Here is a 16,085-nt window from a genome sequence, read left to right on the forward strand (position 1 = left end):
AATAAATCCTTGGTTTTATATCACCATCTAACTGGTGATATAAAATATGTAGACCTCTAGAAATCTCATCAAACAGAACCACCACCCAGGTACAGGAAGGTTGGAGGTGCTGCCAGAGTTGAAACCCAAGAGGAATGCAGGATGGAGTGAGGTGCATCACGTGGGATTCTCAGAGTGTGAATCTTCAGCTAAGTTTTGAAAGAGGTTGTGAAAAGCCTGGTGAAAATGAAAGCTAGGAGCATTCCAACACATTTACTGAGCCTTTAATTTTAAGAAATTTATAGTTATATGGTGGTGTATACAGCAATGTTAGTAAATCTCCAGTACCTACAAAGAAAATAAAAAACTCTGGGGCAATTTGTTACTGATTCAATGCTATGCACAAGAAATGCACCTAAGTATATTCTAAAGCTTCTATAAATGGGCATACTAATTTAAATAGCCTTCCAGGAATTTATCTGTGCAGTTACAAATAACAGATTTCATTGACTAGGTAAAATTAAAACTTGTATTTATTCAGGAAGAGCAAAGTGTATTAGGTGTACATGTGTTTTACACATTTGAACTACTTTCAGAAGCTGTTAGAAATAGGGTAATGTTAGTCAAAATATTATTAAAAATCCAGGCGAGAGTTCTATGAGATCAGTTTTAAAACAGTGAGTACACAATTTGAGGTGTTTAACTGAAGCATTTTTCTTGCCAACTACAATTTTTGACACTCCTGAGATTTTCCAAGATTTATTTTTCTATCTTGAGAGTAGCAGATAGTATAACATATATTGAAAAAGGCTGCTAAAACAGGAGTATGTGCTACATTTTTTATTCATAACAAATTGATTAATTCTTTAGTTCTTCCTATATTAAATATACACATAAATTTCAAAAAATAGATATTTTGGGGCTTATACAGTAACTCCTAACATACTCAAGTAGTTAGCAATACTCTTTCAATCTTAAAATCCTAACTAAAGTATTCTTGGCTGCATGTTCTTCTCATTTAGTGCCCTGAATATATCTTGCCAGCCCTTTCTGGCTTGCCAGGTCTCTGTGGACAGGTCTGACGTTATTCTGATGGGCTTTCATCTGTAAGTAGGGAGCCTCTTTGTCCTAGCGGCTTTCAAGAGATTATATCTACAATTATGATTCCTCAATTTGACTATCAGGTGCCTTGATGTTTTTCTTGAATCTCTAATCTTGGGTGGAGACCGTTCAGCCTCTAGTACATGAACGCTGGTTCCATTCATGAGATTGGGAAAATTTTCATGAAGAACTTGTTCCACTATGTCTTCTAGACTTCTTTCTTTCTCCTCCCCTTCAGGGATTCCAATAATTCTGATGTTGGAACGTTTCATGGCATCATTTATTTCCCTGATTCTGTTTTCGTGGCTTCTAAGCTGTTTGTTCCAGGCTTCCTCCTGATCCCTTCTATTTGTTTGTCCTCCAGATCACTAATTCTATCTTCTGTCTCAGTTACCCTAGCTTTGAGAGAATTTAGATTAGATTGGAACTCATTGAGAGCTTTGTGAACCTCTTCCCTGGTAGCTTTCAGCTCAGCCCTAACATTGTGAACATCTTCCCTGGTCGCTTTCAGTTCGGCCCTAATCAATTCCGTTTGGTCATCCATGGCTTTCTCCAACCTAGCTATTGCCTGGATAATTGTTAGCCTGAATCCTCTTTCCGACATATTGTCTATGTTGATAGCCATTAGCTCTGTTGCAGAAAGCCCATCCTCTGTATTTTTCTTCTGTTGGGCATTCCTCCTCCTAGTCATTTTGGTGAGAGATGACTGAACGGATGTAGCTGGATGTATCGACCGTGGTGCAGTCAAGTTGCACCCTGGAACGCTTCTGAGCAATCAGGATTCCCCACCCAAACGAGAGAAAAAAGAAAAGAAAAAGAAAAAAAAAAGAGAGAGAGAGAGAGAGAAAGACAGGAAAAAAAGGGAAGATAAAAGAGAAGGTTCAGCCCAAATGGGCCCCAAGGTAAGATTTAGGAAATATACAAACAAAAACAGACAAACAAAAAGACTGATAAAAGTATATGACAAGAGAGAAAAAAAAAAAGATATATATATATATATATATATATTTATATATATATTTATATATATATATATATTTATTTATAAGCAAATAAAGGAAGAACCTTGTCAAAAAGAACCCCAAGTATAAGATTTATATACTATCAGGACAAACACAAAAACACAGAAACACTGGCGGGAGAAAAAGATGGGAGAGTGGTAATAAATTCTCAGTGTGGGCGAGGAAGGTTGTTTTGATTCTTCCTGGATGTATCTTGATATCTTTGTTAAAGGACTCAACTTTCCTAAGATAAAGGGGGGTTAAAAATTGGTTTACCTATAGGGGTAGCATTGATTGGGGAAAGGGGATTACCTTGAAGTTTAACTCTATATGAATATTAGAAAACAAAAATAAAAAAGGAATAAACTAGACTAAGCTGAAATTAAAAAAAAATAAAAAAATAGAAATGCAAAAGAAAAACACAGGTGTATGAATCAAAAATTTCAGGTTAGAAGGTTATTATGGAGTCTGATGTACTGGACATCTCACTGTGATGGTAAATAGGTTAAAAATTTATGAATATAAAAAAAAATGAACCAGAATAGTGGGAACGAGTTAAAAATAAAAATAAAAATAAAAGTTGTCCTATGAAGTAGTGGTGGTTGTTCTCTTGTCTTTTTTTTTTTTTTTCCTTCAACGGATGAATGGATAAGGAAGATGTGGTCCATATATACTATGAAGTATTATGCCTCCATCAGAAAGGATGAATACCCAACTTTTGTAGCAACATGGACGCGACTGGAAGAGATGATGCTGAGTGAAATAAGTCAAGCAGAGAGAGTCAATTATCATATGGTTTCACTTACTTGCGGAGCATAACAAATAACATGGAGGACATGGGGAGATGGAGAGGAGAAGGGAGTTGAAGGAAACTGGAAGGGGAGGTGAACCATGAGAGACTATGGACTCTGAAAAACAACCTGAGGGTTTTGAAGGGGTGGGGGGTGGGAGGTTGGGGCAACCAGGTGGTAGGTATTGAAGAGGGCACGGATTGCATGGAGCACTGGGTGTGGTGCAAAAACAATGAATACTGTTAAGCTGAAAATAAATAAAAAAAAAATCCTAACTAAAATGGTTGTTGAGTTAAACTATATATGAAAAATTCAGACCTACTAAAAAATTAGATTCCTATCGAAATTAAAATTTCTTAATCACAAAATTAATATGGTATATACAACCTGAATATACTTTAAATGTATTTTGAATTCAGTAAAATTATAGTTTTTTGATATGTAATTTGATCATTATTATGTATCATAAAGGTAGCATATATATATATGTATATATATATATGTATATATATACACATATACACATACACACACATACCTCTTACACCAGGACTAAAATGATGTAAATGTCATTATAGCTCTCATCATCATAGAGCTAATCAGTCATGTATAGGAGAGAGATGACCCTGTTAGGGATACTTAGAGCAGCTATGCTGACATAATTTCCTTAATTGGGTACAATGAACCCTGATCCAGATGTCAAAAGGGAAAACACAACTTATGAGATGTGTAATCAGCAGAAATAGAGAAGAAAGTAAAAGTGGTGACTCCTTGGGGCAGCACCTCGCAAACATTAATACACAGAACTCAAGATTCAGTGGTTAGTTGAACTATCTCTAAGATCCTAATGGAAACTCAAATTCTTAGGATAGTGGAAATATTCTAAAAAGTGGAAAATATGGCAGGAATTTTACACAGCCATATCTGCAGTTTAGCCAAAAGGTTACTTATCATCTGTCCTATAGAGGGGTGACCTACGGAAGGGTACCAACTCTTTTTTAACCAAGGAGTATCTTAGTAAGTCTGTGTTTTGACTGATTAGTAGGCATTCCTGGGACCCAGGCATGCTCCTTGAAGATCCATCCCTGGTGCCATTCTGGGGCAAACCCCTACGGCGGTGCAGGAACCCAACAATCTGCCTTAACTGATGAAGGCTTGAGCTTTTCTCTGGACCCCTTTGTAGTAAGAAGGGTTTTATAATAGAGAGAGATTAAGCAGAGAATAACGGGGTGAAAGAACCTAGAGAAGATACTTGCACTTCTGTCTTTTATATCAGAACCTTCACCAATTTGTATCATCACCTGGATAAATCTCGTTTTTTCACATGTAAAATGAGTACAGTAATTGAATGACTCTTTGAGTATTAAAGGAGATGTTGCCTATGAACTGTTCAGCATAATATCTAACACCCATTAACAGAAAAATATGCCATCCTGCTTTCTCTGGCTGGTAAGCAGAGAACCATCCTGGTCATGTAGTTCACAACACGTTAATTGTCGGTGATTCCTTTAGTTCCCAAGACAGGTCTTGTAACGTCACACTGACATTCATGTAACTGTGGCATGGTCTCTCAATACTGGTTCACCAAACTCCCTCCTGCCTACTGCAAAAACACTGCTCTGTCCGTCCTGGGAGAGAGCTGCATGGTTAAGAAGATGCGAGGATGTGAGTTTCTTGCACCAAGTTCTCTCTAGTCATTAGAATCATCATTTTTTTTTAAAGATTTTATTTATTTGACAGAGAGAGACACACACAGAGAGTGAACACAAGCAGGGGGTGAAGAGGGTGAAGCAGGCTTCCTGTCGAGCAGGGAGCCTGATGTGGGCCTCGATCCCAGGACCCTGGGATCATGACCTGAGCCAAAGGCAGACGCTTAACGACTGAGCCACCCAGGTGCCCTAGAATCATCATTTTTAAAATGCTTTAAACCAAAGTGAAAATTTCACTTTACTGTATTCTAGGACACATATAAAATGGTGGAGGGGGGAGTTAAGTCTACTAAAAATATGATACCCGCTGACATCGTAAAAATTGTCGCAAGCTATATAGATAACACAAATTTACTGTTTTGCCCAAGTGCACATTCAGTGGCATTTAGGACATCTGCTCTGGTGGACAAATCAGTGCTCCATCTCCAGAGGTTTTTCATCTTCCTGCACTCAAACTCTATATCACTAAACCAGAACTCCCCATTCCCCTCTCTCCCACCCCCTGATGAACACACCATCTACTGTGTCTCTAAAAATTTGCTACTCTTGGTATCTCACACAAGTAGAATTATACTTATTGTCCTTTTCACACCAATATTTTTTATTTCATTAAAAAAATTCTGGCTACAACCTGCTAAATTGATTTCATGACCCACTAATTGGGTTGTAATCCATGGCTTAAAAAAATGCAACAGGCTTAAATAGGCCTTCAGGTAAAGGACTCCTTTGTATCTGACTTTAAAAAGAGAGAATCTTCCACAGCTCACAGACTAAACACCGTGACACAGAGACTTGTGAGTCATTTTAATATCACCAGCCTAGAACTTTAGATGAGCCCCGAGGAAAACTGATTACTTTAGGGAATGTGTACAGGGAAAAGGGTTAGCTGGCAGAAGACCAACCCCTGGTGTTACATGGAGTTCAATCATCAACTAAAAGGAAGTAGTAAAAGGCTTCAAAAAGACACTTGGGGAAAAATACAAGCATCCCTTCTACCTAAGGTAGAAAAGGCAAAACTCATGGTTAGCCCGGGGTAAAGAATATTCTGGTTTACACCTGAATGGTTTATGAACGTCAAAAGGTTTTTTTAAAACGGTACTCAACAAATTTAGGTACATTAAAAGTAGACATCCAAGCAGCCAAATGGAAGGAAAGAGTATCTGGAAGCCACAGTCATCTTCTGGTAGGAGAAAGTTCAACTGGTTGAGAGAAGAGAAACACTCCAGGACTTGATCATCATGATGCTCTTCGTCTAATTCTTCCACTATCTGTCTATGCAAGAATCAAGGCTTTGAAAAATGAAAAGCATCTCCTCTTTGGGAAAAAAAAAAAAAAAGCTGTTGACCATTATGTCAAAGATTGCCTAATATGAGTAGATGGGGGCTGCTTTTAAAAGATGTTTAGGGAGTAGGAGGAAATACTTTGTTGTGGCACATCTAAAAATGCAAGTACGCCAAAAAACTCCCCAGAGTTTCCATTTTCATGGTGCGAAGAAAGAGGGCCCTTAGGTCTCTTCTTTTTCTAAGATGCCTTCTTCCATTAACCAGCATGTTGGGGGTGGACATAAAAAGTCCTTTTAAGTCATCTGCTTTCATACATTCTCATGTTGGGAGAAATGACCATGCAACACGCACAACAAACCACCAAAGACTTGGTGAAGGTGAACACAGTTGACCATTATCAACTGGTAATGAAGTTAAGTGAACCTATATATCAAGATCGGCAGTTATTATCATGTTACAGATAGTTGCCTGTAATTTGTAAGACTTTACAAAGTCACAGACTTCTAGGATTAGTCATTTGGCATGAGGGTAAGGCAGGCGGGTGGGGGGGTGGTTGGGGGGGGGACGCAGAGACCAAAACAAATTAGATGGTTGCTCTGGTCCATCAGAAGACATCAAATTGATTCTAAACCCAGGGAACCTAGCAGACTGGCCCAAAACCTGAGAGCTGGGCCCACCACTCTGTTTGCCTTTTTCCCTTGTAGGACCAGTTACTGGGTAAGAAACTATATATTCCAAATAGAGTGTGTAGTTGCCGGCTACCTTCTGTTTGCTCACTGGATCCACACTTTCTAACCCTTCCCCATCCTCTTCTCTGCCAACCAACTGTCTCAACAAGCTGCTTTGTTCTTTGTCTTATTCTCCGGTTCAGCCAGTAGGAGGTGCCCATAGGAGATCAGAAAGTGAGAGGAGATGGAGGGAGGGTATGTATTCCCCAGGCTCCTTCAGGACCAAGAGTGGGATGGTTCCCCAGGATTCTTAGCCTCAGGGTACGGTACTGTCCCTTAATCCTGCCCACACTTTTGTAAAGAGTCCTTTCATTAAACTCGCCACAATCTTCAAGAGTTCTAGTGTGCCTTCTGTTTCTTGTCAGCACCTAACTGATAAAGGGGGTTTATTTAGGCTTACTCAATGGGCGTGGGCAAATGCATACATGATTAGATTAAAGATAAATAGCTGAATAATGGATTATCTTGATTCGGGCTTAAAGGTCGTATCTTTTGCCTCCGGTCCAGTGTGCTGCAAATAGGACAAGTCTCCTAAAAGGTCAATACTGTGGTAGAAACTAAGCTTGAAGTTCCTCTACTTCAAATGCTGCCTTCAAAAAAAACACAATCATTGCCAATCATTCCTCTTCATATGCGCAAGCAAACCACTGGTTAAAGATGGTGGAATGTACTTATTACAAATACAGAGGCACTGAATTAAAGATAATCTACCTCTAGGGGATAAACAGACTAAGGTTTAAGAGACTGGCTCCTTTGTCTCCAGTCCTTTTTTTTTTTTTTTTTTTTTAAAGATTTTATTTATTTATTTGACAGACACAGATCACAAGTAGGCAGAGAGGCAGGCAGAGAGAGAGGGGGAAGCAGGCTCACGCCGAGCAGAGAGCCCGACCCGGGACTCAATTCTAGGACCCTGAGATCATTACCCGAGCCGAAGGCAGAGGCCCAACCCACTGGGCCATCCAGGCGCCCCTCCAGTCCTTTTTTAATGAAGGTTAACTGCCCACCCTTTGGACTTAGCGCCTATTCATTCCTTAGGGCCTCAGCTTAGAAATTTGTTTCTCAAAGTCAAATACCCAGTTGGTGATGGGGCCAGGACTTAAATCCAGGTCTTCTAATTTGCAATTCTCCATTAAATAGTGCTTCCATTTACTTACATATAATGATGCCATTACCACGGAGTTGCCCTACACTATTGCAGCTTTACGCCAATTGTGGGCAAGATGCTCTTTGCTTTTTCTTCCTCTTTTTTCTTAAGATTAACCATGAGAGACTATGGACTCTGAAAAACAATCTGAGTGTTTTGAAGTGGGGGGGGTGGGAGGTTGGGGGAACCAGGTGGTGGGTATTGGAGAGGGCACGGATTGCATGGAGCATTGGGTGTGGTGCAAAAACGATGAATACTGTTACGCTGAAAAGAAATTAAAAAATTAAAAAAAAAACACAGTTTTTCAAACTGTTAACAAAAAAAATTTGCATACATTGTGCTTAGATTTGTAAATGATACAACTACTTTCTAATTATGTTTGGCAATTTCATATAACAATAAATATTCATTTAACTTAAAAAAAAAGATTAAGTTTCATAAGACTTGCTTTTATGAACTTTCTTCCTAGAACGTACAACAGTCTAATGCATATCCTTTTCAAACCACTGAGAATATTACTTATAAGATAATCTCTAATCATAAAGGGTCAGGTTCTAAATTCCTCATGACAGAATACACTGGAGCTAACTGTAGCAGTTTTCTTTCTGCATAAAATGCTGACATATTATTGAAGCTGTGATGTTTACTTTCTAGAAACTGGATGAAATTTATTTACTATCCCTTTTGCAAAGTGTCTTAGCAGGGTCTTACGAAGTTGACTTTTAAACCAGCTCTTTAAATTTAATTTCATTAATATCAAATTCTATCTGAAAAATGGTTAATGTCAAACAAAGCAAGATCAATTGTGAAATATTAGGTAACTTGAAAAATCCCAGGTGAGGACAAAAGATCTGTGATTACAATGTCAAAAGCTTGGTGAAAAATTGCCTGAATTTGATTGTCTGCATAAATTTCCATTCCCTAAAGGTTCCACATTTCTGTAGTGCTAAGCTTACCACAAAAGTAATTTTTATGAATGTTTCAGATTCAGAGGAATTAACCTTGTCGAAAATGCTTCTTCCAGTGCTGAAAATACATTCTTTCATAATTAGAATCAAGAAATGATTTCTAACTTGATACTATTAATGAAACTCAGATTAAAAACATTTTTGTTACTTACAACTCTATTTTCTAAGATTTCCTGGTTTCTGACTAGGTAACCTGTGCTTGGAATAGGCAGTCTTCCTATGCATTTGCTAACTTCTTGAGGGAAGGGTATTCTTTTCATTGCTGAATTCCACATATAGGTGAAATTAAGATCCCACACCTCTACTATATTTTTACTACTTATAATCAATAGGTAATATAAAAGGAAAGCAATTATTCTTAAAGAACCCACATGACCTGGAAATAGAACATATAAAGTATAAAAACACACTATTATTATTAAGCACACAGAATAATAACTGGAAAAGACAATGAAGCTACTGTTAAAATGTTAATAGAAGTTATCAGTGTGATATGATCACGGGTGACGGCATTCTCTTTATTTTCCCACTCTTCAGTGAACAGATAGTATTATTAACAAAAACAAAGAGAGAAAGCATTCACAACTCTTTATAATATAAAGAAGGAATCAGAACACTAAATGTTGTGCTATGATTATAACCTTGTAAAGGCATACACTCATGGGCAAAAATAAAGGTAACACGGAAAAGAGAAAACAGCTGATTTGTGGGATGTTACGAAGGATGGATGTTTTTTTCTCTTCGTTAGTGCCAGACTGTTGTTTGGGGAGAGAAAAGAATGGATTATATAAGAGGAGTAAGATAATGCTAAAGCCAGTTCATCAGGAGAACTGGAACAGGACATTGAGAGTGACAGATGGCAAGATAGGCCTGAGTCCATGGTACACGCATTACCATATGACCCAAGAAAACTATCCCACAGACTCTGATTTAGTATCTTTTTCTTGTCTTTTGTCGGACAGAAAGTCTTGACTAATAGGGACATGTAAATGAGAAGATGGGCTGAAGAACAGGTTACCAAAGCCAATTTTTTTCCTACTCTAAGTTAGTAGACATATTAAGCAGACAAACATTGAAAACAAAGACAGTCTGGCCCTCTTTTGCCACTAATCAGATATCCTGTAGGAGGAAGCTGTGGGGACATGATATAGAACACATGATGAAGTCTACAGTTCTAGGATTCTTTATGGCCAAATACAATGTAGAGCTACCTAGAAAGCCTGTGGTAGAAGTCATTTTGGTTAGCCAAGTTTTTTTTTTTTTTAAATGTCTACAGGTATTTTAAAGTTTTTTTTTTTTAAACCACTTAAGATGGGTGTCTGGGTGGCCCAGTCAGTTAAGTATCTGCCTTTGGCTCAGGTCAAGATCCCAGGGTGCTGGGATGGAGTCAGGCAACAGGCTCCCCACTCACTGGGGAGTCTGCTTCTCCTCCCCCCCTTCCCACCCCGGCTGTGCACACACTCTCTCTCTCTCTCTCCCCTTCTCAAATGAATAAAATCTTTAAGAAAAAAATTAAGCCACTTAAGAAATATTTCCAAAATTTACCTTTTTAGAAGGAGACAATACGATTTACTTAACCTTTCTCTTAATGTCCCAGGGTTATCATTAACACATACTATTTACTGCATCATTAAGAGTCTGTTGAAGAATTAATGGTTCTTTTCTTTATACTTTTTTGCTCAGGATGGCTCTTTTTTTCTTCTGGTAGTTTGTTTTTTGCACTTTCTGTTTTTATACTGAAGGAACAGGTTCTTATTAGGAGGGCTCACAGAGCTATATTATGCATATAACACAGGATTTTTAGTATGCAGACTTTGCTATGTCAGCTTCTGTCTTCTGTCCTATTTCTCATCTGTGGTTTGTACAGATGCAGCTGCTAGCCAGCTGAGATACAGCTAAGCAAGGGGTCACTAGATATGAGGACTTAATGACTGTTTCCCAGCATAATGTCACTATTTCATTTTTTTGCCAACTTACCTTTGGTCATCAGCACCATTTTGATTGCTGTTCAGGACAATTCTCCAAAGATCCGAGGATACCAGTTTCTTTTGGTCACTCACAAGATTGATATCTGGCAACTGTAGCTCACAAACTTTGCTTTCAGACAGACTGAATTCTTGAAATGCAACAAAAACCTTCTGGAGTTCATCCCAGTATTCCAAACTACAAGGAATCTATATTAAAATAAAGATTTTAGAAGTTGCAAATACAAACTATGATACAGTTCTATATTTGTTGAAATGCAAATTAAACCATCAAAGTTATAATATGAATAAGACTTTTAGAAAGGGATGTCTGTAAAAGACAGTAGTTCAGAATTTCTTTCATAGTTATATTTACCCTGTTTACCTACTTTATTTTAAAAGACCCATTCAAGAATATATGAAAAAAAGCCAAGAAAGTTTTTAAATAAAAGAGAAAAAAATGAGGAACAAATATCTACCAGGTGTTAAGTTTATTATAAGGCTATAGCAGTTAAAAGATAAGGTTTGAGTAGTGGCCTACAAATAGAAGAAACAGAACCAAAAAATAGTATAAGATGAAGTACTGATAAATTTTAGTATGTCAGGAAGATACCATTTCCAACAAGTAGGGAAAGACAGGAAATGAAGTTGCAAGAACTGTCCAGCCATTTGGTAAAACCAAAGTGGGTCCCTACATCATTCCTATATGAAAGTAGATTCCCAAAGGACAAAAATGTTAAAGGCCAAAACTGAAAGCAGAGGAGAAAAAAAATTGGTTAATATTTTTATAATAGGGCAGCTTTTTATAAGTATCGCATGAAACCCATAAACCTCACAAAACCACAGTGGATAAATCAAATTAAAAAAAAAAGCAAACTGGGTAAGATAGGTGATATTCTATGATAGTTCCAGGAGTAACTGTTGTGGTAGCAGAGAGAGCTTACAAATCAATGACAAAATGATAAATAAGCATGTAGAAAAAAATTTAAAAAGGAAGTATGTTGGAAAAGGCAATTAGCGATGGGCCCTGAACTTCCCTGCATGTCATTGCTAGGTATGACTAGGACGCAAGGCCCTGAAAGCCGTTAACTGGGGCCAGTTCTTAGGTAGGTCGTGTTTCCAGAGAACAACCCTGAGGCATGTGGGAAAGTCTCTCTGCAGGACAAAGAGAAGACTCACTCTAAAGGAGTGGATTTGACAAGCTCCATGTTCCTTGGCTGTCCCACATACCCACTGCACGCCTACCATCCTCGAGGGCCCTTTTGCATTGCCCTTGTGGGACCTGCGGGCAAGAGGAACCAGTACAAACATGATGCTCATGTTACTTGTGCGCGGAGTAATAATGTTCTTTGTTTCTGACCCGTGAGTCTTACATCTTCTGCCAGCAGCCACGGAACACTAACAGGCTGATTTATTAGCTGGTATATGGTAAAACCGCAGACTCTGACACTAATTAGTTCACAGCAAAATAAAAGTAATCAGCCAGTAAGCCTGAAAAGATACTCAACTTCACTAATACGTAAATTCAAATTCAGATTCACAACATAGTGTTTTTTATTTGTTACTCTGGCAGTTTTAAAAGACGGACAGCTCCAATGTCTGCACGGGTAAGGGAATAAGCATTTCCATCCAGCATTTTTGGAGGGCAATCTGGCAATATCACTTAAATGCTTGGAAGTATATGTCTAAGAATTTGTTTACAGAGATTCCAATACAAGTGTGTATTTAGTTCAGCACTGGCTATATTAGCATGAAATTAGAAATGACTCAGATATCCATTAATAGGGGATTAAATATCACATGCAGATCTATAAATGGATTACTATACAACCACTAAAATGAATAAGGAATATCTATATATACTAACACAAAAGACATCCAAGGTACATTATTAATTTTTAAAAAAAGCTTTAAAATAGAACATGTGGGTTATTCCCATTTGTCTTTGGGAAAAAAAAAAAAAAAAAGGACTGTCCTCAGGTGTGTCTTTTCTTTCAGAAGCATTCCCTAATTACCATCCTCGGAGCTGATTGCTGCCTCTTTTGTGTCACTACTATATCTAATACACTCCTCTATCATAAAACTCATCACACTTTGTAATTCCCTATTTACATGTTTGTCTCCTTTAGTCAACTCTAAGATCCTTGTATAAAAATGACACATTATGTAAAAAAATTTTTCTTAGCATCTAACAGTTTTTGGACATACTAGGATCTTAACAGAAGCTTCCCAAATGAATAGATTTCTCCTTTTCTTTTCTAAATAATGATTCCTAATCTTTCAATGGGAATAAATGTTACCTCTCCACCCATAATAGTTTCTTTTCTTTAAAGAGGGACTTGAGCATCGGTGTGGAGAGATGCTTACTGGGAAAAAGGGGGGAAGAAACTGGATATGAGTAAGAGACAGGGGGATGCAACAGAAGCGTGTGTTCTCTTTAGTGATGAGGACAAGTAACACATTCATAGTAATCCACTTTTACCCACCATTTCTTGAAATTCTCTCTCCCTTCATGCTTTCCATGACCCACATTTTTCTAACTTTCCCTTCTCTGGGTCTTTGTTCCTATATTCTCTCTCAGCCTAAAAGACCTGCATACCCCTTCATTTCTTATTGTCTCATATTTAAATCCTTCCCATCTATCAAGGTCCAAATGAAATACCACCTTATTTTGAGCCTTTTCACCTCCCCAGATGGAGAAATGCTCTCTTTTTTTCTGAACTCTAATAGTTTTTTAAAAGGGAAGCTGTTTCATAGCTCTTATGTCTGTATACCTCATGTTATAGTTATTTCTATACATGACATCTTCCCTCGTAGGCACATTCCTTGAGGGAATGATTTCCATTTGGCTGAGCTTTGGATTTTCATAGCACCTGGCAAAGTGTATACAGTGAATGTTCAAAAAAAAAAAAAGTTGCTGAACGAATAATTCATGAATGAATGAATGAATGAAGGAATATACACAAACTGGGTGATTCAGTCCTTCTCTGGCACATTAAAAATTCTCCACAAAGAAGTACAGAAGATGAAAGCATGAACTTTGGAGTCAAACCTAACGGGATTCAATTCCTAGCTCCTAGCTATGAGTTCTTGGGCAAATCAATTTCTCCAACATCATTTTCTTTATTTCTAAAAGGGAAAGAGTAACAGAACTATCTCAGGAATTGTGAGAATCAAAAGAGACAAAGCATCTCATATAATACCACATAGTAAAAGCTTAAAAAATGTTAGCCATGAATTACTTATCCTTCTCATGCTCAAAGAACACTTCTGAAACTTGGGCATCTTTACCAGGATCTATGAGTTTGTGATAAACAGTCTTACTTGCCAGATTTCTTAACGATGGGCTGGGCTTGTAAGAAGAAAATAATAAGCCTTGAACCTGGATAGGCAGGAACACTGTAATCATAGTTCAATACCGTTTTCTGCTATACGCCTATTAAAACATGGTCCTCCATGTTGGCTATGACTTGAGAGATAAAGGACTATCTCATGGCTTATCTCCCCTCAGACTGCCAGTGACTGCCAATGAGTCAGTCCTTTGGTTTAGGTTAGTAATAACCAGAGGTGGGTAAGATGTGGAAGAGGGCAAATGAGTTTAGAAAAGCATATTTAAAAACCTACTGTTTTTCTGTAATGCAAACAATACAATGTAAAGTTCAAAATTATCTTCTTGGTAGGGAGGTTACACAGAAAGTACAGTGAAAAGAAAAGACTTGTTTCTGGTACTGTCTCCAGAAGTTCTCCATTAAAATTAATATATAATAGCTTATGAAAATTGGCTGTCACATCGGAAAGCAGAGTGGGGCTTTAAGGAAAAAAAATCTAGTAATTTTTGATGTGCAAGGCGAGGGTTGGAATAGGTCCATAATATAAGGTAATCCAAGCTGGGAACCATTGTGGGAAGCCATGAGGCAGTTTAAGGGCAATGTAAGTGGACTGTACCAACACTGGCACTTAGGGGAGGAGGAGTTATGAAGAGTTCAAAAAGAAAGACTTGGAAGAGAGCCAAAGACAAACTTTATTTAGTTCACAACTTTGTGTGAGGCTGGCTCTGTGGTTACATACTTCAATTTGAACATTACAGACAACTCTGAAAATTCAGAAAACAATAGAAAACTACTAGAGAAATAAATCCCCAAATATCTCAGCTATGTGTTTGTTAGGAGTTGCCTTTGTACACCCTATTTTTCTTGGTTAACAAAGGGATATTAATAAATTCACTCCAAATAAACTTCTGTTGAAAAAAATCATACTACATTGGATGTCTGTGAGTACATTTGCTAAAGCATATTTGATCCCTTCCATCATTACAAGGATGTATTTGTCTTCAAGACTTCTGATGGAAAGCTAAAATGAGCATAACTAGTATTTTAAAGGTAATTTTAGTCAGTTATCCATTCAGATACACATTGAGTCATAAACTTATAAACCATACAGATAGAATCTTTGTGTTTTATTTCTCCATCTTAAAATGTCTTTCTGGTATGGCACTCCCATAGGATGAAATCCTTAAGTCATGGCTCTACAATTTGAGCAACTTTTTAATGAATCTGAGCCTCAGTTCCCTCATTTGTGAAATGCAGGTAACAAAAACTACTGTTTTTAGGCCATGTTAAGGATTTTTGACTTTACCTTCACATCAGTGGGATGTCTTTGAAGGGTTTTAAGCAAAGAAATAATGGGTCAAATGGATGTCTCTTTTAAAAGCTTCTGGATGTTGTATAGAGAATGGATTAAAAAGGGGCAAGCCTGGATGTGAAAGGACCAGGCAGGAAGTGAATACTATGGTCTATACCTAGAGTATAGTTGGTGGCAGCAGAGTGATGTGTGAGAGATTCTTGGGACATAAAACTTTATTGCCTGACTAGATACAAGGAGAGGGAGATGTCAAGGTTGACTCCCAGGTTTCTGGCCCAAGCAACTGAGTGAGTGCTGAGGTCATTTACAAAGTTGGGTAAGACTCATCTGTCCCACGGGGGAGTAGGTTTGTGGTATATGTGGGGTAGAGGAGGGGAGATCATGAGTTCATTTTTAGGCAAGCTGAGTTAGAAGTAGCAATGAGTTATTCAAGTGGAAATCTGCAGTAAGGAGTTGGCTATTCTAAAGAGTAGAAGAGGGAGTTAATGTGTTGATACATGGCTCTAGGTTTGCCCAGCCTTAGCCTTTTGTCTGGAGAGTGTAATGGAAAGACAGAGCATCAGAGTTCAGAGTGTTTATTTGCAAGAGGGTGTTTTAAATGATGGATTAAGAATATAAACTGGCTAAAAGGGGATGAGAAAACAGAGTGAGCTGATGGACAGGGAGAAAGAAGAGATAGGTTTCTATGTGATATTTACAGGTTTATATATAGTTTAACAAATGACCATGGTGGAGCCTGCTGAGTGAGCAGGCTGGAGAGACAGACCACAAGTGAG

At 37.8% G+C, this 16,085-nt stretch overlaps 1 protein-coding gene across 6 annotated transcripts in view; it reads right to left on the bottom strand.

The window, feature by feature from the left end:
• The window catches only part of VPS13B (vacuolar protein sorting 13 homolog B), a 746,538-nt gene that overhangs the window by 94,046 nt on the left and 636,407 nt on the right, over positions 1 to 16,085 (bottom strand). For all 6 annotated transcript variants that reach the window (XR_004382801.1, XM_032858607.1, XM_032858609.1 and 3 more), the window contains exon 40: positions 10,682 to 10,878. Coding sequence is in view for 5 of the 6 variants with exons in the window: in XM_032858607.1 (XP_032714498.1) it covers positions 10,682 to 10,878 (197 nt within the window). In the remaining variant the exon portion in view is untranslated. The remainder of the gene's footprint in view (positions 1 to 10,681; positions 10,879 to 16,085) is intronic.

The sequence above is a fragment of the Lontra canadensis genome, unplaced genomic scaffold (genome assembly GCF_010015895.1).
Source record: "Lontra canadensis isolate GAN:19392208 unplaced genomic scaffold, GSC_riverotter_1.0 scaffold15, whole genome shotgun sequence".
Taxonomy (NCBI): Eukaryota; Metazoa; Chordata; class Mammalia; order Carnivora; family Mustelidae; genus Lontra; species Lontra canadensis.